This window comes from Lolium rigidum, chromosome 6, assembly GCF_022539505.1.
Source record: "Lolium rigidum isolate FL_2022 chromosome 6, APGP_CSIRO_Lrig_0.1, whole genome shotgun sequence".
NCBI classification, from domain to species: Eukaryota; Viridiplantae; Streptophyta; class Magnoliopsida; order Poales; family Poaceae; genus Lolium; species Lolium rigidum.
In genome coordinates, this window is record NC_061513.1 from 333,369,930 (window position 1) to 333,393,538 (window position 23,609).

At 51.1% G+C, this 23,609-nt stretch overlaps 1 protein-coding gene and 1 pseudogene across 1 annotated transcript; both read left to right on the forward strand.

Annotated features, from left to right (window-relative positions):
- The first annotated feature begins 5,772 nt into the window (after positions 1–5,772).
- Positions 5,773–6,536, forward strand: LOC124664828 (annotated as a pseudogene).
- Positions 6,537–7,296: 760 nt separating this feature from the next.
- Positions 7,297–7,623, forward strand: LOC124664829. The gene has a single exon (XM_047202261.1). The coding sequence runs from the start codon at positions 7,297–7,299 to the stop codon at positions 7,621–7,623; it is 327 nt and encodes a 108-aa protein (XP_047058217.1).
- Positions 7,624–23,609: the final 15,986 nt, after the last annotated feature.

The window sequence follows — 23,609 nt, forward strand, 5'->3', positions numbered from 1 at the left end:
ACAATACATAAAAGAGTGGAACACATTTATATTATATGAGAAATATATTTGTAGAGACACTAAGGTGAACTAGCAGGCCAGAGCTTTTGACTTGTTTTGTTATGCAATGGCTACGGTTGGAACTAGACCCCCGCACGTACAATTCGTTGGGTGGTCGCGACACGATGCGGTTGGAACATGTCAATACCGTAGGGTTCATGCAATCCTCCATAAAACCCTAGATATGGTCATTATTTATCCTCTCTATACCTAGAAAACTTCCTACCATAAATTTATGTGTTAATTAACAATACTATGTAAGCTTGACTAGAGTCGAGAACAACTCGTCACACCCTAGGTGGTCATTGGCGTGAACCCTACCATCATCGCTAGCAGTCATCCTGTGTCACCACCTTACCGCCATTGTTGTCGCCCTCTAAGGCATGTGGTGTCGTTGTGCGCCGATCTCCGAAGGTGTGTGAGGGTCGTCCATGCTTGATGTTGGCGGCAGGCGGTTCGTCTAGATCATCAGGATCATAATCAAGGTTCGTGGAATCCTTCATGAACTTAGTGTGGCCCTCGGCTATCCGATCCGCCTTAATCTTGTTTAATAGCAAGACTTCGTGCCTTGGCATATTATTTTCTACCCGACACTCATTCACATACTTCCTCCTCGCCTTGATTCCCCCCACCTCCATGAGCACCGAGGAGGTCAGTCTCCACCATGAGTAACTAGATCCTCATCGGAGAAACAAACCATGCCTAGTGCCACAACAAACACGGTATTGTGCTTGGACCACGTGATGATCATGTCTACCACCACCTCTAGCTTGTGTTGTCTATGTCTCGAGGAAGTCCATCGATGTCGGATCGATAATGAAACACATGGCAACTAGCCGCGGTTGAGGACGAGTGGACGATCTATATTTTGCTCCGGTTCCTAGCTAGCACACGACTACACATGAGGTTGAAGACGGTTTGGATCTGAGTGTGAGGGTGGAGGCGAGGTCACTGCGTATATACATTTAGCAATATATATACAAATTAGTAGTGGATGTCGGCTTCCATCGGAATACAACACACATATGTAGCGGCTACTAAGTACAAGCTACTGCAATGAGAAGATCTTTTGTCTGAATTTAGTGCAATGAGCTCGGTACGGGTACATTCACCGTACTGGATGCATGCAAAAATGCGGAAATGAGCGGGAAACATATAGAAGAAAATGAAAAGAAAAGGAAAATCGCAGCCAGGCCCAGTATGATCGAAAGGCCCAGGAACAAAACCCTAACTTCCCATTTTTTCCTCTCCCCTCCTCGCTGTGTTCGCTCCCACCGACGAGACAGGCGGCGCCTCGCCACGAAGGCCGGAACCATATCGGCGCGGCCGGCTTGCTCGCCGGCGCGCACGTGCAACGATGCGCGGCGCTCCGCCGAGCTTGCCTGACCGCGTCGGGCGCGTTGCCCAGGCCGCGCGATGAGGCTGCTGGACGCCGGCGAGGGCCTGCTGGCCATTAGAGCTGCGATGCATCTCCGGTCCCTCCCCCCGGCGAAGGCGCTTCCTTCGCCATGCTCCATCGGGGTGGCCAGCTTCATCGCCACACGCAGCCCGGGGTCGCCATCCTCGACAGAGCGCCCTCCTCTGCGGCAGCAATCCGCCGCAGCGGCTCCGCTCCGTCCTGGCCGTGTCCTACGACATGCTCGCCGGGAACAAGTCCAAGCCCGCCGGTGAGACACCAGCCTGTCTTCTCTCTCCCTCCCACTCCCTCTCCCTGATCTCGTCCTGAAAAAAAATCGATCTTGCCATGCTTTTTGTAGTATTTGATCGTTGCTGCAGTTTGAATGTTCATGAAGGTACTGGATTTCCTTTCTAGGTTCATGGCTGCAGTTTGTAGGAATTTGAGCACATCGGATGCTTCAAAAAAATTGCGCCATTGGGTATTCAGAGAGGATGGGATGAACGCACCATGGTCTTCTCTGTTTAGTTGTGCCGTGTAGGAGATTAGGATAGGATTTATGTGCTTCTGCTGACGCCATCCTGTTTTCTTAGCACAATCCTGGCAATTTCTGGTAAAGTGGGAGATTTCGATGCAGATGGTCTTAGTAGGAGCTGAATCAATTCTTTTAATCAAAGGTTGAATACTAATTGGACTAACCAGTAGCCTCGTATATATTGATAATTCTTCTGCACTTTGAGCAAGGGGATATACGATTTTATATTATAACAAATAAAATATTCGTGTTTCCTGATGATGCAGTTTTCATCTAATGAATAATCTGTGGTCAACTAAAATGTACTTGTCTCATTTGCTATCATAGTTATTTCTGCCAGTAGTTGTAGTGAAGACATTGTAAGACGAAACACAAGTGTTTCTTTCAACGAATTTCATGTTACAATTTACTTACGATGGAAACTTGGTTTGCAGGAGCAGGACTTGGTGAAGAAGTACTCTGAGTTCAGTTCATCAGTTTCCCCATTTACTTTGTGCGCAAACAAGGCGTTTTGGGTGAAGGTGTGTCGCTGCTAAGCTTGAAATCCAGGTACGGTGGACAGCAAAACTGAGACTGTTTTCTGATTCTCTCTTCTTTGCTTTTGGAGATGATTGGGTTTAATGTATCTTATGTATGGAAATGCAGATTAAGTTGGACACGGAGAACAAGATTCTGTCCATTCGGGTTAGGGGTGTTGGTATGACCAAGGAAGATCTGATTAAGAACCTTGAAACCATTGTGAAATCTGGAACTTGAGGTATATCCAATACTGAGCTATTTAGGAATTACTCCTCACTTGTGCTCGACAATGTGCCTACTCGTCGTATTTGGTTTGGTATTGCTACCGCACATGATAATTCAGCATTATTTATTTATTTGTGTACAAAAGCGCACAAAGTTCAATCTAACATGCATGCAGTCCTTAAAATTCGCCAATGTTAATTGCTTGCTACCAACAATCGATCAGATAAGAAGAGCTGTTGCTCTGAAGATTTGGCGAGCTTGTGGATTATTTTTGGGGTGATTTCTGGCAGTGCAGAACATGCTGTTGCACGTGTTAGTTGATATTCTCAACATTTAACATCATGCTCGTAGAGTCCATTGCTGGCCTAGATTCTCTAGTCCTTTTGTCTACATGATTTTTCCAAGGAATATCATGGCTGCTACAGTGTATTGAAGTTGAAAGCGTTATATCCAGCTTGGAGGTTTCCTGTCCTCACTTAGCTTATAAGCGGACAAGAAGATGAGTTTCTAGGATTGTTTACTCACTGTATATCTCAATAAACGCAGTAAGGCACCATTCTAAGTTTTTGAAATCCCGTGCCTCTAGAATTATAGCTAATGGATTTGGGTAAATGAGTAGTAGTGTCTTGTATTCAGGTTGCAGGACAAGGCCCTGCTAAGAAATTCAATTGTTGTTTTTATTAGCTTGGCAACTCCACTCTGTGTAGTTCCCATAATTGTGTTTGAATAAAGCACGCCGATGATAGCTGAGTCCCAAAACGAATTGTAGTGTTGAAAGAGTGAGTGCAAAGTAGTAATGGTTACTGGTGGACCATATGGAATGTTTGTGTGCAGGAATACTAGTTGGCTTTGCTTTTGCTCATGTTCCTTGCATCGTATGTAGTGGAGTCGTAGTGTTATTTAGCGTGCACTAGAAAGAGACATTGCAACGTGATTTGTGTTGGAAGCATGTTGTGTGAAAAAACTAAATGGTGATGTGGTCGGTTCACTGTTTGCTCACCCTGATGATTTGGCTACATGAATGCAGGTTGCCCTGTTCTTGGACCGGTTGTGGGTAGGTAGCTGCTGGGGCGCGCAGCCGGAGTGGTGGTGTACGTGCTGCTGCCTTAGGTGGCCCTGTTGAAGTGAAGGTGGTTGAGGCTGTGGCGGCCACGGCCAGATGGACATGATCTTTTCAATTTTGGGTCATGGTTGCTGTATCTGGGGATTGTGTTGGTCAGGTTGAGTTGTGGCTACTGGAGCAATTGTTTTATATTTCCCTTCCATGAAGCAAGCGAAGTTGAGAATCCAGAAAGTTGGTCGTCCATTTGGGCAAGTAAAAAGTTACTAGTTCAGCATTAGAGTGGTAGGTTGTCTAAAGAGATGAAGATGGTGGCCATGTTTCTTGTTACTGTATCGTGGTGACGGTGGCTGGCCGTTAAACTCTGTAATAATTTGTTTGCAGATAAGTATGAGAGTTTGCAAGTAAGTGGCCCCGTTGTGCTTGTACCTTGTAGGATTGGTACTTGTTTACCGGGCACGATCAAATCGCCAATCGACGGGCCGACTTGATTGGGCTGCACTCTCCGCTCTCCTTGGTAGGGTACAACCGTCCAAGCAGTGCGGCCAGAAAAAACATACTGTACCCCAAATCATCCCTAGAGCCCGCCCGGCATGCCCCGCCTCCGATGGCTGATCCGATAATTACGAAAAGAAATAGGAAAGGGGCGTGCTGAGCGTTCCCCGGGGGATCAAACCCCCGATCCCCGGGTCGCCAGGCGTCGGATGGAGCTGATTGAAGCCATCGGATGGGTCAATGCTCCTCTTCCACGAGTCCCGCCGCCCGCGTCTTGGGTAACCCCGCCGCTCGCTACTCCGGCTTGAAAACGCCGTCGCCTACGCCTCCCACCGCTCCCTCATAGCTTGCAGAAGTTGCGCTTCTGTGTGCCTTAAGTGGTACAAGGCTGTTGCCAGGGAAGATGCCATCATCTCGCTGCCTAAGAAGATGTCGAGTCACATCGTCGCCGGAGAAGACGAGCTCTCACGTCCATCAATTGCAGCAACATCGCCGACCTGCTGTAGCAACGGCGACGCCAGTATGTAGCAACGCCGGCGGCCTGATGTAGCAACGGCCGTTGCCGGGGAAGGTGCCGTCGTTTCGTCGCCGAAGAAGATGCCGTCACATTGTCGTCGGGGAAGATGAGCTCTCACGTCCACCACATGCAGCAACGGCGGCGCCTGTATGTAGCAGCCACGGCGGCCTGCTGTAGCAACGGCGACGGCCGCATGTAGCAGCCGCAACGTCCTGAGGTAGCGGAGCAACGGCGTCGCGCCATTGCAGCAACCCCGTGCCGGCCTTGAAGCACTCGTCGGCGGCGAGCATGGCGGGCTCGTGATGGTGATTGCCTCCGCGGCCTTGCCGCCTTGCCTCTCTCCGCCGCGTCAGCGCCACCCTCCGCGGCGGTATCTGAGGGTAGAGGTGAGGGCGGCGCGCTCATGCTGCGGTGGCCGTACAAGGGCCGAGCGAATGTTTCGGAGTTAGCTGTTGTTTAGTGTGCCCGCTCGAGACTTCGATTTGGCACGCGCCTGGTGGGAAGAATTCAGGTTTTTGTTTATACGTAAATATATAGATGGATTGGAAGGTAGTACGGTGTAGGTGTATTAGTGTAGGAGTATTTGGATCCAATCCAAGGATGCGTTTCCCCTTTTTTGAGTCTGGAAAAGGGGCGCGAGGGAGGGAGAAGAAAGGAGATGGAGAAACGCGGCGATTAATTGGTCGAGAAACGCGAACCTACAGCACTACTAGTCTCAGTTAAAAACGGCCTCATCAGGATCGATGGAGAGAGCGCGGGCGTGTGGTGACCGAAACGCTTATAGCTGGTGGGTAGGTGGCGTGATCGCCAGTCTGTGATTTCTTTTTAATTTTTTTATTATTTTCGTTTAGGGTCTCAGCAGTGTATGTCACGCGCGGCATGCACGGCAGCTGGACTCACCCACCCACCGACCGACCGGCCAAGGAGGGAGCAGGTGTCTACGCGCGCCGGAGGAAAGGATCGATGCCGTCTTCGGATACGCACGCATGATCGATCAGCTCCCAACCGCTTGTTCCCCATTCTCCTCGATCTGCCCCGCCCCCGCTTCTTCCCTGCTCTTGTGCGGCCACTCTGCCCTATACAAGCCAGCCGCTGCCAGCTCCCGTCGTGCTCACCGCAACGCGGCAGCACGTGCAGACCTCCCTCCACGCTCTTCCCCGGCACCAGCAGCGCGCGGCAGCTCGATCGCGCCCTCCCCCTCAGCCACCTCGCCCAGCACCGGCGCGCGCGCGCATGGAGACCGCCGCCGCGCCTCGCCCAGGCCGGCGCCGCAGACGGCGCAGCTGGGCCAGGCCCCGGCCCGGCGCGGCCGGGGTGGGGCCACCGGGCGATCCTGGCGCTCGCCTTCCTCCTCCTCTCCGCCAGCTTCGCGTGGGGCGTCTACCAGTCGCGCCACAGGCCGCGCAACCTCGCCTTCGTCCTCGTCACCTACTACCTCATCGCGCTCCTCTACTGCTGCCTCGCCAAGCTCGACCTCCTGCGCCGCGACGACCCGGCGCCGGCGGTCGCGGCGGAGCGGTGGCGGGTCAGGATGGCCGTCTGGTGCGTCTCCGTCGCGCTCGCCAACACCGTCGCCGCCCGCGTCGCCGACGCCATGCCCAGCGCGGGATTCAAGATCGCCGTCTGGGTCTTCACCACCGTCTGCATTGCCGTCGGCTTCTACTTCTTCTTCGTCCGTGCGGGCGCACCGCGACGGACGCAGACGGATGGCAGGGATCTCCGTGAGGTGTCACCGGAGCAGAGGGTCTGAACTGTACCTGGACCTGCCTATTGTTTCATTTTTTTTTAGTTTGTAAAGACTTATTTTCTAATAAATTTATGTTTAGTGGTAAACTGTTCTACCATTGTCGGTTAACACCACCAACACCAACAAATTGTAATGTACTTATTTTCTGTATAAGCTTGACTAGTGGATATCTATAGGATATATTGACGATTTTGACCCTGTTATTTTTGGTGCCGTTCTAGTTTTCTTCATGTCTGGGACTCTGGGTCAGCGATATTCTGGCATTCAAAGTAAAATGCACAAAATTCTTGTGCCCAAAATTCTTGTCCTACTTTACAGTATTACTAGGAAAACATGCCCGCGCGTTGCTTCGGAAATATGCTTATACATTATGATAGATTGATTTACATAATCAGTATAGTATGTTTTGATCCTTCTAATCTGTCGTTTCGAGACGTCATAAACATTACATGTTGATGACAAGTTTTACCCTGGAGTTTGTAGGGGCGACGGTATAGGACTTATAACTCACATACCCATTGAATTATGCAACGATATATTCAGTCCACAAATCAAATCAAATTGGGTGCATATGAGTGATTATGGTAGAAGAGGTTTTTTGCATATCATATGTACTTGCGTATCATATGTATTCGTGCAGTCGGCGTTCGTCGTGCTTTGCTGCTGCTCTGAAGTGCTAAGCGGAAAAACATGTTAACGTGCGGCGGTCCTGCTCCCCGAATCCAGGAGCCTCGCGCGGCATTCAGGCGAGGGTTGCGTAAGCATGGACCGGCAACCCCATAGAAAAATCTACTGCTGCCTCGCCAAGCTCGACCTCCTGCGCCGCGACGACCCGGCGCCGGCGGTCGCGGCGGAGCGGTGGCGGGTCAGGATCGCCGTCTGGTGCGTCTCCGTCGCGCTCGCCAACACCGTCGCCGCACGCGTCGCCGACGCCATGCCCAGCGCGGGGTTCAAGATCGCCGTCTGGGTGTTCACCACCGTCTGCATAGCCGTCGGGTTCTACTTCTTCTTCGTCCGTGCGGGCGCCGGCCGACGGACGCAGACGGACGGCAGGGATCTCCGGGAGGTGTCCCCGGAGCACAGGGTCTGAACTATGTGTGGAACTGGCTATTGTTTCTTTTCTCATTTTGTAAAAAATTGTTTTCTTAGAGTAGTAGTAATAATAAATTTATTATTAAGATGCACAAAATTCTTGTGCCCAAACAAATGTAGAGTCTCATAAATCGCGGACAAATTCGTTTTGTATCGGTTTGATGACAGTCATGTGAGACTTATAGAGGCTAGGTAGGCTCTCAATCTTCTACTTATAGAGGCTAGGTAGGCTCTCAATCTTCTACTCGGTTGTTTTCTACTGCTTCTTTGGAGCTCAGACGAATGGCCGAGATGCACGAGGCCACGGATCGCTGACATGGAAGTCGTAGCAATGATCCATGCGAGCTACTCATAAATCTCTCAAATTATGGACTCTTGTTGTTTTCCGCTCCTTCCTTGGAAACCAGAACAAATTATTGTCTACGCGCGCAGGTTGGGGCCTGCCTATTGTTTCATTTTCTTAATTTGTATAAAAATGTTTTCCAGTAGTGATAAATTTATTGTTTTTTGTGCAAACTGTTCTGCCATTGTCGGCGTAAGTTTGACTCGTGATAATATCTATACGATATTGATGAATTTGACTCTATTATTTTTTAGCGTTGTTCTTTTTTTTTCACCTGTTTCCACAGCCCGCGATATGGTGACACAACACCAGTGGCAAAGGCGTATATTCTGACATATATGGGAAACAAGATGCACAAAATTATCGTGCCCAAACCAATATAGAGTCTCATAAATCGTGGACGAGTTCGTTTTGTATCGGTTTGATGACAGTCATGTGAGACTAGAAATTGTCTGATCCTTGACTAGAATCATATGATCATGACAGTCATGTGAGACTACAAATTTTCTAATCCTTGACTAGAATCATATGATCATGATATAATAACTCAGCGAAAAATCTTATCTATAAGTTTCAAAATAATTTAAAAAAATGTTATTTATAAGTTTTAGAATAAAATTAAGGTTGTGCTAATTCTCAGTTGACTTTTACAACATTAACTTGCGTCGTGAATCATGTTAACCATATGCTGTAGTAATTATCACTTGACTCCACTGGCGGAGCTTCATTGAAGCAAACCCGTGCCATGGCCCGCCCTGCCTAAAAATATTTTCCCTTCTACTCCCTCTATACCGATTTACTAGGCTCATAGTGAATTTGAAAAAATGCTGAAAAATTAGGCTTAACTTGGCATTTAACTTTCCCCTTAACTAGGAATATCACCCGTTCCCATGCTCCCTAGTCATGCGGTGGTGCCAATACGTCCATGCATGCCACTGTGATTGGGCAAGTCCACTTTCCTAAGGTTGCATGCAAGCTGGGAAGAGTAACCGGCGTGTGGACCTCCAAACAATTATTTACCTCTCCTAGTTAATCGCTCCAGTTCACGAGAGAATTAGTGCGCCTTTCTCATTTTTTCTCTTCCAATCAGAGAGCTTCTTGGTCGCAACGCTGGGCAGAGTGAGCCCAATAAACCGGTATGGAGGGAGTACCAATGGTTATTCAGTAGGAAAACAAAATTAGTTCTATCCAATCTCAATGTACTGTACTGTTTTCTTCTCATATTTTTTTCTTGGCCCGCCCTAGGTTTTCTGCCAAGCTCTGCTGCTGCTTGACTCCTATAATATTTCCTATGTCGTGAGTCATGCTAACCTTAAGTTGCAACATAGTTGCAAGTGATATTTTCCTGGTGACACGTGTGGTTGCAACTAAAATGCCCTTAGCCATTGGAATCGTGATGTTGCAACTAAGAAAAATGCCCTGAGCCATTGGAATTGCTTCATGATTAGGGTTACAACTTACAACCTCACACAGATATTTTCAGGCCGTTAAATTTGTTTCGTGATTAGTTCTCATCATGAATTATAACATGATTACAACTGAGATCTAATGATATTACCTTAGCAATAATTAAGATGTTTTTTTAGTCGTACGGGAATTAGTAGCTCCGAAAAAAGAAATAGAGTAACAAGTTGAATAGGTCTGAGAACGCATAACTATATCTGAGAAGTTGGGCCGAAGCGAGAACCAACCTGTGGTTGGGTAGTTAGGAGGGTAGTGGCACCCCCAGCCTACCAGAGTTTAAACCACGCGTTTGACATTTTAGTGTCTCATTAAAGATGGAATATTCTTCAGTGGAAGGCGACGTTTCCATCAACAGCGAAGCGCCTGTGGTGATTTTATCAATCTCAAGACCCGTCAGATGAAATTTCTTCAACGCAGTCTCTTAGAGGTACTAATAGGGTAGAATGTGCGTTTTTAGCGGTGAATGTATGTGCGCGTATGTAAGAGCATCCCCACTCGTTGGCGCTCCCCACGCCCAAATCCGGCGAATTTTTCGTCCGGATTGGAGGAAGATTTGGCGTGGGGAGTAGTAGTTTCCCAGCCGCGTGCCCAGGCGAAGTCGACGAGGCGAATTTGAAAAACGGAAACTTGACAAACTACGGCTAAAAACGGGTGAATATAGACTAAATTTAATGATATTTATCATATAACGGGCGGAGTTCATACATAGAGGCCGACTCGACTATATTTCGAATTCGGCTGGGGAATTCAAATGCTAATTCTAAAACACGGCGATCTACATGCCTAAATGGCAGTAGAACACCGTGTAGTCGCCGTCGTCGTCGTCGGAGCCGTCGTCCTTCGGCTGCGCGGCCTGGCTGCTGCTGCCCTGGCCGGCGTCTCCCCACCACCCCGGGGATGGCTTGTACATGTCGTCGGAGGAGGACTCGAGGTCGACGACGGGGACAACGACGCCGGAAGGAGGTGTCGCGGGACGGCGGAAGCGCGCGGCATCGTCGTTGGCGGTTGTGGCGCCGCGGGCGGCGCGGGCGGCGCGTTGGTGTGCGGCGGCCGAGTCCAGCAGCCCGCCGCCGCTGCTCCTCCTCCCGCCGCTCCCGGCCGCGCTCGGCCCATTCCAGCCGCGGCGTCCTCCTCGCGCTTCTCCTCCTCCCGGTCCTTCAGCCGACCTGGCGATCGCCTCCGCCATCGCGGCGTCCTCCGCGCGCTTCGCCTCCTCCTCGGCGAGCCGGAGTGCGGCGGCCTCTTTCTTCGTCCTCTTCCGGCCGCTCGCGGCGCGGAAGGCTGGTCGCGGATGACGAGGGCGCCGCTGCTGCGCCCTCTCGGTCGGCGGCGGAGACGCCGGCTCCGTCTTGACGCGCACCGGCGGCCGAAGGCGACGTCGCCTCCTCCTCTTCACCGGCGCCAAGGATGACCTCGGCGCCGATCCGGAAGACGACGAGCTGGCAGCCATGCGCCGTGGCTGCCAGACGTTTCCCCGGCGGCGGCTCGCCGACGCCCTCGATGGAGCGGGCATCGTCAGCACCGGGAAGTTGCCGCCCTGGATGTGCTCGATGACGGCCTCGAGGCTCCGGCCCGGCGCGCTCCACCAACGTTTGCGGCCCGCCGAGTTGTTGCGCGGAGGCGGAGGCGGCGGGCCGTCGTACGCGGCGAGCTCCCGCTCCCACCGGCGCAGGAAATACGAGTTCCACGCCGTGTAGTTGTCGGGGTGGTGGCGTGGCTCGGCGCGTTCCTCGTCCGTCATTTTCATCCGCGCCTCCTCGATCTCGATGTCGAGGAGGTTGCCCCGAGGCGGCGGCGGGATTGGCACGCCGCCACGGCTCAGCCGCCACCCGCCGCCGGGCGGCCTCGTGTCCGGCGGGCAGGGGTACCCCGCCTGGTGGAGGAGGTGCCCCTCCCACGCGTGGAGCGAGCGGCGGGGGAAGCCGTTGTTGGCTGCGCCGTCGTCGTCGGAGAACGCCATCGTCGGAGATGTAGAGGGAGAGTGGAGGGAGAGTGGATCACGGGGTACACCTCGCGGCGAGCGGAGCGGCGTATATATGTGCGGCTGGCGCGGGGATTAAAATGCCGCGTGGAGTGCGACGCGTCCGCGGCGAGCTGACCGGCGGCAGCCTTTAGTGCGCGCGGAAGACGATGCGTGCGCGGAAGACGACGACATTAACTCGCCGCGTGGACGGCGAATGCAGACCGGCGGCAGGCTTTTACAGCGCGCGGAAGACGATGCGATGAGGACGACGATCGGTTTCTCTCGCCGACAAGTTGGGGCCACCAGACGCGCGGGAAGGTTCCTCGTTATTTCCCGGCTTCGTTTCGTCCGGAGTCCCCGAGCGCTCCCCGGGGGCCGGGGATGGCGTGGGATCGCCGGATGAAACTAGGCCCAATTCCGGACGAAAACGAGGAACCGGGGGCGCGACTGGGCCGATTTACGCCGTCTGGATGTAAAAAACGCTCGCCGGGGGCCTGTTCGGGGGGACGAGTGGAGATGCTCTAAACGTCTACTCGGGGAAGCATTCAGGCGGTACTGCCGGTATATTTGCCCCCAACTGTGGAGAGAGTTATCTCAAAAAAGAAAGGAAAGGAAACCGTGGACAGAGTCACTGCCAGCCTTTTCTCTATGCTACTCCCATCTCTGTCCTCGCCATAAAGAGCAGCTGCTGCTCGCAAGTCGCAACCAGAAAGCACACCATTTACCACCGCCGCGCCGACACCTACAGCGCAATCAGTTCCCGTACGCCGGAAAGCAGCAGGTGAGCTACAGTAAGCTCACGGCGACCTTGCCCGGCCCATGGAGCCCGCCGCAACCCCCTTCCTCGACCCGCGAGAACCGGCACCGCCGAAGACGGCGCAGCTGGGCCATCGATGGGCGCTCTGGGCGATTCTGTCGCTCGTCACCGGCGGCCTCGTGTGGGGGCTGTACCGCGCGCGCCACGACGCGCACGACCTCGTGTACGTGGTCGGCGACTACTTCATCACCTACTACGGCCTCTGGCTGCTCTACGTCTGCCTGAGGAAGCACCAGCTGCTGCGAGGCGACGACGACGGCCCGGCGGCCGCCACCGAGCTGCGACGGGTCAGGATCGTCCCGTGGGCGGTCTCTCTGTTCCTGAGCTTCCCCATGGCGCTCTCCGTCCCAAGCGCGGTGCCGAGCATCCAGCCTAAGTTCGGCATGTGGGTGCTCGCCGTCCTCGCAATAGGCCTCGGGCTCTACTTCGCGGTTGCCGCCCGCCGCAGTGATGCTGCCCGTGTGGGCGACGACGACCCGGCGGCCGCGACCGAGCTGCGACGGGCCAGGCTTGTCCCGTGGGCGATCTCGCTGTATCTGGGCTGGTGGATGTGGTTGCTCGTCCTGAACGCGGTGCCGAGCCTGGCGCCACCCTTCGGCATGTGGGTGCTCGGCCTCCTCGTCATGGGCCTCGGGCTCTACTTCTTGGGTGCTGCCTGCCGCAGCGATGCACGTGTGGACGACGACGACGAGGGACGCCGGCCGGAGCCGGAGGAGGTTCTCCACGACCACGAGGTGTCTCCGGAGCAGATGGTTTGACCACAAAGAGCAGCCGCTGCTCCCAAGTCGCAACCAACCATCGCCACGGCCGCTCCGCCACCTGCAGCACAATCAGTTTCCTGTAAATTTCCACCAACGACTATATCTACACGATTTTCATACTACTGTTTTCGCTTATTATTCATGCATTTCGCTTTCTATTTCCTCTGGCCCGCAATAAGGGCCAACGAATCGTAGTCCAACATGGGAATTAAAGCACACTGCAACCCAGGGAAAATTTCGCCTCAAAACTATATTTTTGTCTCATGTATATTGACGAACAGAAAATATACTGATTCAAAAGCTGACTCGTAATTATATTAGAAGCTTGTGGAATAACACTTTTGGTTAGGTGTCATGGTGATGATGAAGCATTTCTTGGCAAGGGTGTCAAGGTGGGATCCTGGTGGGATCTCATTTTTAGTGTATTACGTCTTTTTCTAGTTCAAAATTGTGTGTCAAAATTTACACTAGAAAATATAAAATGTACTACAAGTGGAATTTAGGTGGGATCCCACTTGACACCTTACTTGCCCCTCGGAACTTTCTCTATTATTATGGATGAGTCGAAGATTCGGTTATGTGAGGGTAAATTACTAAACACGAACATCGTTCTTCCATTAATGCGGTGAAAGAAACGCTTTGCGTCTCGCATCACCCCTCGCGTGGTCGATCGAGATGCACATAATCCTAGCGCAGCCCCGTCCTCCTCTCCCCTCCCCTCCTCCTTCGTCGCCGAGCAAAGCCCGCATGGAGCTGGTGGTGGCGGAACCTCCACTACGGGAAAAATTGTCGTTGCCGTGCCGGCAATCATTGCCGTGAGCCTCTGCACGGCAAAGAAATCTTTGCCGTGCGCAGCAAACATCACGCACGGCAAACACAAAACGCACGGAAAAGATTTAGAGCAGCGCACGGCAATGAAAGACAGCACGGCATAGTCAGCAGTGGCGCACGGCAAAGAATATGCGCACGGCAAAGTCTGAGCAGAACGCACGGCAAAGAAAACCATCACGGCAAAGACCCTGCAGGCCGCACGGCAACGAAATGCAGCAAGGCAAAGGATCTGGACATTGCCGTGACACTCCCTTTGCCGTGCGGCCAACCAGTATGCACGGCAAAGTCTCCTTTGCCGTCCGAATCTTACTTTGCCGTGCGCCACCATTCATTTTATTTTTTTTCTTTCAATTTTATTTCATATTTATTTTTTAATTAGTTTTACTTTTTGATGACTATTTATTAGTGTTACTTAAGACAATGTGCAATACAAACTTACTCTCCATGTTCATCCCCCCACATATATCAGGGTTCCGGTGCTCCGGCGGTCGTCCCCCTCCTTCCCGCAAAAATAGCGGGACGGCGGATCTACCCCCGTAGATTTCTCCGCGCGAGGGTGCACAGTGTACTTTTCATTCTTTTAGGTTTGTTAGGGTTAGGTTTTAGGTCCAGTTGCAAGTTTAGGTGGCATTCCGGTGCTCGGGGTCATTCCCCCTAAAAACGGCCGTCTGTGAGCCCCGGATGGTCTACCCCCTAGATTTCTCCGCGCGAGGTTCTACCAATATACCTTTTCATAGGTTTAGGTTTGTTTAGTTCATGGACATATGGAAAACCATGTGTGGCACCCTTTGGCACAATCTAGCCCCCGATATACCAGCGGCGGGACACTTGACCGTACACGTCCAGGAATCTGTTAAGTGTTATCGCCCGAAGTTGAGAAATGTCAGACCGGGGATCCATGCCATGCACCATTTGGTGAATCACACATTGCACCACACTGTGACACATAGCATATATAGGCCCACATGCAAGATTTGGTGGGGTTCCGGTGCTCCGGCGGTCGTTCTCCCCCTCCTCCCCCCAAAACAACGGAACGTGTGCCCCGGCGGGTCTACCCCCCTAGATTTCTCCGCGCGAGGGTGCACCAATGTAACTTTTCATTCTTTTAGGTTTGTTTAGGATATATACACATGGAGAACCAAGATTGGGACCCTTTGGCACATACATACCCGCAGCTCGAGCCATTATCACATGATCGAGGGTGTGCCTGATCTACCGGTTAGGGTTAGGTGTAGGGTTAGGGCTAGGGTCTAGGGTTTAGGGGAGCTACTTTTGCAGTGTTAGACCTTGCACCACACTTTGACACATATCATAGGTCCACATGCAAGGTTTGGTGGGGTTCCGGTGCTCCGGCGGTCGTTCTCCCCTCCTTCCCCCAAAAGAGCTGAACGTGTGCCCCGGCGGGTCTACCCCCTAGATTTCTCCGCGCGAGGGTGCACCAATGTAACTTTTCATTCTTTTAGGTTTGTTTAGGATATATACACATGGAGAACCAAGATTGGGACCCTTTGGCACATACATACCCGCAGCTCGAGCCATTATCACATGATCGAGGGTGTGCCTGATCTACCGGTTAGGGTTAGGTGTAGGGTTAGGGCTAGGGTCTAGGGTTTAGGGGAGCTACTTTTGCAGTGTTAGACCTTGCACCACACTTTGACACATATCATAGGTCCACATGCAAGGTTTGGTGGGGTTCCGGTGCTCCGGCGGTCGTTCTCCCCTCCTTCCCCCAAAAGAGCGGAACGTGTGCCCCGGCGGGTCTACCCCCTAGATTTCTCCGCGCGAGGGTGCACCAATGTAACTTTTCATTCTTTTAGGTTTGTTTAGGACATATACACATGGAGAACCAAGATTGGGACCCTTTGGCACATACATACCCGCAGCTCGAGCCATTATCACATGATCGAGGGTGTGCTCGATCTCATCGGTTAGGGTTAGGTGTAGGGTTAGGGCTAGGGTCTAGGGTTTAGGGGAGCTACTTTTGCAGTGTTAGACCTTGCACCACACTTTGACACATATCATAGGTCCACATGCAAGGTTTGGTGGGGTTCCGGTGCTCCGGCGGTCGTTCTCCCCCTCCTTCCCCCAAAAGAGCGGAACGTGTGCCCCGGCGGGTCTACCCCCTAGATTTCTCCGCGCGAGGGTGCACCAATGTAACTTTTCATTCTTTTAGGTTTGTTTAGGATATATACACATGGAGAACCAAGATTGGGACCCTTTGGCACATACATACCCGCAGCTCGAGCCATTATCACATGATCGAGGGTGTGCCCGATCTATCGGTTAGGGTTAGGTGTAGGGTTAGGGCTAGGGTCTAGGGTTTAGGGGAGCTACTTTTGCAGTGTTAGACCTTGCACCACACTTTGACACATATCATAGGTCCACATGCAAGGTTTGGTGGGGTTCCGGTGCTCCGGCGGTCGTTCTCCCCTCCTTCCCCCAAAAGAGCGGAACGTGTGCCCCGGCGGGTCTACCCCCTAGATTTCTCCGCGCGAGGGTGCACCAATGTAACTTTTCATTCTTTTAGGTTTGTTTAGGACATATACACATGGAGAACCAAGATTGGGACCCTTTGGCACATACATACCCGCAGCTCGAGCCATTATCACATGATCGAGGGTGTGCATGATCTACTGGTTAGGGTTAGGTGTAGGGTTAGGGCTAGGGTCTAGGGTTTAGGGGAGCTACTTTTGCAGTGTTAGACCTTGCACCACACTTTGACACATATCATAGGTCCACATGCAAGGTTTGGTGGGGTTCCGGTGCTCCGGCGGTCGTTCTCCCCCTCCTTCCCCCAAAAGAGCGGAACGTGTGCCCCGGCGGGTCTACCCCCTAGATTTCTCCGCGCGAGGGTGCACCAATGTAACTTTTCATTCTTTTAGGTTTGTTTAGGATATATACACATGGAGAACCAAGATTGGGACCCTTTGGCACATACATACCCGCAGCTCGAGCCATTATCACATGATCGAGGGTGTGCTCGATCTACCGGTTAGGGTTAGGTGTAGGGTTAGGGCTAGGGTCTAGGGTTTAGGGGAGCTACTTTTGCAGTGTTAGACCTTGCACCACACTTTGACACATATCATAGGTCCACATGCAAGGTTTGGTGGGGTTCCGGTGCTCCGGCGGTCGTTCTCCCCTCCTTCCCCCAAAAGAGCGGAACGTGTGCCCCGGCGGGTCTACCCCCTAGATTTCTCCGCGCGAGGGTGCACCAATGTAACTTTTCATTCTTTTAGGTTTGTTTAGGATATATACACATGGAGAACCAAGATTGGGACCCTTTGGCACATACATACCCGCAGCTCGAGCCATTATCACATGATCGAGGGTGTGCCTGATCTACTGGTTAGGGTTAGGTGTAGGGTTAGGGCTAGGGTCTAGGGTTTAGGGGAGCTACTTTTGCAGTGTTAGACCTTGCACCACACTTTGACACATATCATAGGTCCACATGCAAGGTTTGGTGGGGTTCCGGTGCTCCGGCGGTCGTTCTCCCCCTCCTTCCCCCAAAAGAGCGGAACGTGTGCCCCGGCGGGTCTACCCCCCTAGGTTTCTCCACGCGAGGGTGCACCAATGTAACTTTTCATTCTTTTAGGTTTGTTTAGGATATATACACATGGAGAACCAAGATTGGGACCCTTTGGCACATACATACCCGCAGCTCGAGCCATTATCACATGATCGAGGGTGTGCCTGATCTACTGGTTAGGGTTAGGTGTAGGGTTAGGGCTAGGGTCTAGGGTTTAGGGGAGCTACTTTTGCAGTGTAAGACCTTGCACCACACTTTTACACATATCATAGGTCCACATGCAAGGTTTGGTGGGGTTCCGGTGCTCCGGCGGTCGTTCTCCCCCTCCTTCCCCCAAAAGAGCGGAACGTGTGCCCCGGCGGGTCTACCCCCTAGATTTCTCCGCGCGAGGGTGCACCAATGTAACTTTTCATTCTTTTAGGTTTGTTTAGGACATATACACATGGAGAACCAAGATTGGGACCCTTTGGCACATACATACCCGCAGCTCGAGCCATTATCACATGATCGAGGGTGTGCCTCGATCTATCGGTTAGGGTTAGGTGTAGGGTTAGGGCTAGGGTTTAGGGTTTAGGGGAGCTACTTTTGCAGTGTTAGACCTTGCACCACACTTTGACACATATCATAGGTCCACATGCAAGGTTTGGTGGGGTTCCGGTGCTCCGGCGGTCGTTCTCCCCTCCTTCCCCCAAAAGAGCGGAACGTGTGCCCCGGCGGGTCTACCCCCCTAGATTTCTCCGCGCGAGGGTGCACCAATGTAACTTTTCATTCTTTTAGGTTTGTTTAGTACATATACACATGGAGAACCAAGATTGGGACCCCTTGGCACATATACCCGCAGCTAGAGTCATTATCACACGATCGACGGTGTGACTGATCTACTGGTTAGGGTTAGGTGTAGGGTTAGGGCTAGGGTTTAGGGGGTAGGGGTAGGGTTTAGGTTAAAAGGTAAGTATTTATGGTTAGGTATAGGTTTAGGGTTTAGGGTTAGGGTTAGTGTTTATGATGCATGGTTCTGCAGCTCCGGCGTCGTGGTTTAGGGATTTAGAGGGGTTTAGGGCTCGAAGCCTCCCAGCTTTAGGGTTTAGGGTTTAGGGGAGCTACTTTTGCACCATTACACCTTGCACCACACTTTGACACATAGCATAGGCCCACATGCAAGATTTGGTGGGGTTCCGGTGCTCCGGCGGTCGTTCTCCCCTCCTTCCCCCAAAAGAGCGGAACGTGTGCCCCGGCGGGTCTACCCCCCTAGATTTCTCCGCGCGAGGGTGCACCAATTTACTTTTTCATTCTTTTGGTTAGGATTTAGGGTTAGGGTTAGGTTTAGGGTTAAGGGTTATGGTTAGGGATTTTCGGTTGATCTCTACACCTCCCGCGTCAGCAATGGAAGTTGCGTCTACCCCCCTTGATTTTTCCGCGCGAGGTGAACCGGATTGAATCACATATTTATTGAAAAGCATGAGACATATATTATTACATATATAATACACATTTTGAAAAAACAAGTTTAATATAATTTTTAAATAAACTTAATGTGGAGATAATAAAATGGTAAAAATAAAAAATTCTTTGCCGTGTGTAAGCCGACGGCAAAGAACTCTGCCGCACGGCAAAGGAATCTTCGCGCACGGCAAAGGCCATGCCGCACGGCAAAGGCTACTTTGCGCACGGCAAAGTCCAGGCCGCACGGCAAAGGTCCGTTGTCGCACGGCAAAGAGGGGGCGGACGGCAACGTTGCCGATAAGGGGACCCGTGCCTCCCGACCACCCATTCTCCCACACGCGCGCCCCACCCGCGCGCCGCCGGAGTCGCCCACCCTCCCGCGCCCCACCCGCGCGCCGCCGGAGTCGCCCACGCCGCCACCACCGCCACCGCCGCGGGCCCCTCCCCTGGCTGCTGCTGCCGCTCGCCCCCAGCTGCTCACGGCTGCTGCTCGCGTGCCCCTGCTAGCTGCTCGCTGCTGCTCGCGCCTCCCCTAGCTGTTGCTGCTTGCCCCTCCCCGCCGCCGCCCGTGCTGCTGCTGCTCGCGGTTGCCTCCAACTCTGGCCGCCGCCTCCATGTACCGCCGCCGCCTCCTCTGATTTCGTCGGGATACGGGAGGTCCTCCACCCGGCCTGCTGCCCCGACCCGACGCCCTGCTGCCCATCGATCCCTAGCGCCCATGCATCTGCCCATCTCTGCAGCAAATTGAAGGTGAGGAGTTTGATATGAAAAGTGTGGGTTGTTTGTGTGTTAAATTGAAATGAAAACTGCTAGTAAATCTAGATAAATTTGGAAATCTATGGGCTATTTGTGTGATATTTTGACATGAGCCGGTATCTTATTCATATCATGCATGAAGTTAAAATACTTTGCCTTATGCCTTTGGATTGATCAAGATAAGACACCTATAGCACATTGGGATGCATTGATTTTGTGAAATTTGCATACACGAGCGTACAGAAATGTTTAGGTCCCGGTAGGTTAAAATTAGGGCCATTTAGCAAATAGGAATTTGAGGCATAATTTAGTGTTGACTTGAATGACTAATTCATTTTTCCGCATCTGCAGGCGATGGTTCGGGGTGGACACAGGGGCCGGCGTTGTCGGGTTCTTTGAGGAGCGTTGCTGAGAGTGACCGTTTTTCTGGAGGGGATTTTGTCGGGGGGTCGTTGGTCTTCTTTGCCAACTGTCAATCACGCTTCGAGGGTGAGAATCTGTTCGCATCTCTTGTACCTAGGTTTTTTTGTGTCTAGATCACCAAGTCTGTCGCGATACCTAGGCGTCTCTTCCCAACCGTAAGGGTTACGCGGATAAATATGCATTAGTGGTCTCGCATATTATGAACCGTAACTCTTACGGCATTTATCGGGACAGCCGGCGGATGCGTAGTTGGGTACGTTCTCCGTGCTCTACCCCGATCCGAGACAGGATTTCGGTAGCGCCTCCCCCTTGTTCTCCGGATGCACACCCCTCTCGGCTTTTTGCCGAGACGTGTATCGGGAGAGCAGCGGGGAGGTGCCGCCGAAATTCTGTCTTGGATCGGGGTAGAGCTGGGAGAACGTACTCAATCTACGGATCCGGCGGCTGCTAGGAGCCCACCTAGTAGAGTTTCAGGTTGATGCACGCGTAAAAAAATAAATATATGATGCATTTATTTCGTATTTGATATATAAATGCTATGTTCGTCTGTTTTGTTGCTGATTAGAGGATGGATAATCGTGGCTGGATGTACGATGGCAGAATCAGCCAGTGGAACTATACTGATGAATGGGGAGAAAAGACCGAGCAGTTTGTGGATAGGGCATTTGCCATCCCTAGCAGACCTATAAGTGTTTGGTGCCCTTGTAGTAAGTGCGCTAACCGAAAGGCACAGGACAAGGAAACTATGAGTATGCACCCGATCAAGTTTGGGTTCACACCGTCCTACAGGATTTGGACTTACCATGGAGAAAAGGCAAAGAAACGTGCTAGGAAGGAGGTGCGGCAGATTCAACCTAGGGGGGAATATGACACTGGTTTTGATAGGTGCTTAGAAAACTTGGCTCCTGGGGGCGTGCCTGTAGGGGGCTTTGCCGTGCTCTGTAGAGCAAGCCCGCACGGCAAAGGGTCGCACGGCAGAGATGGCTGGCGCACGGCAACGACCATTGCACGGCAAAGATTGAAGCGCACGGCAGAGTTTTCTGTCACGGCAGCCCCCCTGCCGCACGGCAAAGAAGTGCCGCACGGCAGAGTTTGCAGCGCACGGCAGAGATTGAAGCGCACGGCAGAGAGCGTTGCCGTGCAATCCTTGCAAGCGCACGGCAAAGGTGCCTTTGCCGTCGACGTATTTGCCGTGCAAGCTTTGCCGTGTGTCCCCGCACGGCAAAGGCTTTGCCGTGCGTATAGAGCTCTTTGCCGTGCAAAGTGGAGCACGGCAAAGGCTGGCTTTCCCGTAGTGCTCCCCTACCCGCGTGCTAACAATTAAACATCTTTCTTCCATTGTAGGTCTATGCGCACTATATGGTGAACATTAAGGTGGCTTCGAACTTTTACCTGCATCATGTAGCCTTAATTTGGTCTATGTGATTACTTAGAAATAACATGTTGTTTGATGGCAAAAATTAATTGGTTTTGTGGGCTATCTACAATTGTACATAGAGATTCCGTTCATGTCCTCTATTCTTCGGCAACACGAACAACCTGTTTACGGTTGTGTGTACGTGTTTAGAGCGGGCGGTCAAGGATGTTTACCCAACATTGATAATAATTATGTTTACCCAACTGTTGAAAGTCAAGTCGGGCGCTAAGGCATTTTTTTCAGCCGCACTGCTAGCTCTTTCCGTTCAAGCTAGCGCCTCAAATAAGGAGTGTGTGCTGGGAGCCTAGAAGCTTAGCTAAATTCAAGTCGCGGTATTATCTTTCTCTCAACCATCTATCTAGGCACTCTATGTTGTACATGCCCTTAATAGATTCTATCTTGAACAAACGATTCTTTAAGGACTTGCATACGGATTAACACGAACAAACATCATATCAAATAATACTAGAAATTTGGATGGCTTCTCCAATATCATTAATGATTGGTCTCTTAGTCAAAACACACATAGAAAAAGGTTCATGTTACACGCGACGCACGCGTTAGCTACATCCCTCCTCATAGTTCTAGCCAACCTAAAGATGGAGGGAAGATAGCTCTGAAATTTCTGGGACAAAATCAGGGCGCAAATTATGTGCCTGCTGATACTATGTGATCGAGCTCTGTGCTAGAATATACCAGTCGTTGCATATTTACTGGTGAGGATATTAATGTCCCGTTTAATATTGTGATGAAATCCCAGTTAATTCACAGAAAGCATCCGAGCGGCCCCCACGATTGACCAAACATTCCATATGTACTAGGCTAATTTCTAGCAGGGAGTCAATTATGGAATTGGTGATGTACTTCCTCCATTACCTTGGATGGGCGCCATAGCAAATTATTTGAGTTGGTTACGCTATCTACAACGCATCCCTATCTCACATCCGATCCCGGTGATTCGGCTATGCGTTCACGCTGAAAGTCAAGTTGGACGCAAAGGCATTTTTTTCAGCCGCACTGCTAGCTCTTTCGGTTCAAGCTAGCGCCTTAAATGAGCAGCGTGCGATGGGATAGATGCTTAGCTAATAACCCGGCTTCGTGTTATTTATCTTTCTCTCTAGCGTCTATTTAAGCTCTCTATGATGTACATGCCCTTAAGAGATTCCATCTTGAAGAAACGGTTACTTAAGGAGTTGCCTATGGTTTAACATGAATAAACATCATATCGAATACTACTACCAATTTAGATGACTTTTCCAATATCATTAATGATTGATCTCTTAGTCAAAACACACATAGAAAAAAGGTCATGTTACAAACAATTGGCTTAGGTGCTAGGGCTTCCCTGCCCACTCCTTGGTAATTATAAATATAAATGAGCACAAGCAAATATAAGGTTTTAGTAGAACAAACTCAAAACTGCCAGAAAATTTGTATGTTCCAGATTGCTCTAGCAACCCGTTAGAGTGGAATGAGAAAATATTGACATTGCCACCGCCATAGTTTTCGTGGAATGCATGGGAATTCTATGACCTCCAAGTTACGTTTGTACTTAGCTAAAGAAATATTTACAAAGTGAACACACTATATATTTAATCTATTAGATTGTTTCTTTCCTTGGTATGTGCTAGTATAATATATATACAGTAGAATTAAAGCTAATTTTCAGCATGAGATCGCGGCTTCAGCAATAAAGCAAGATTGCTAAAGCAAATTCTACATGTTGCAATTGACATCGACAGCCCGGAATCTTGGCCAGGCCAATCATTGGACACAAACACATTCCATTAAACCTGCCCCAGTTAGATTATCATTTCTCAAACTTTGACATATACATCTAGTTTCCTTAGAGCATTTCCAACAGCTGCTCTAATTTTCTGCGCTGAAAAAACACTTTGCAGCTCGTTCTATCCGTGTTTCGCGCGTGAGGCCACACCTCCACTAGAAGCTCTAAATTGGAGTTGTAAAACTGGGTAGTTGTTTCTGCGCGCGATTTGTACCGCGTGCTCTTTCCTGCGCGGTAGATATAGTGCGCCTCTCGCACGCTAAACTAGTCGTTTTTTAGATACAACGCTAGATACAGCTACTGTTGGAGATGCTCTTACACCATCAGCTACCAATGAGTGACATATATGTTCACTTCTTGTTCTACTACTACTACAGAGCAACCCATTCCGGGGAAAAGGCTCAACAGGCTGCAAAACTCCTAATTAGAGCTACACAAATTTAACAAACTTATT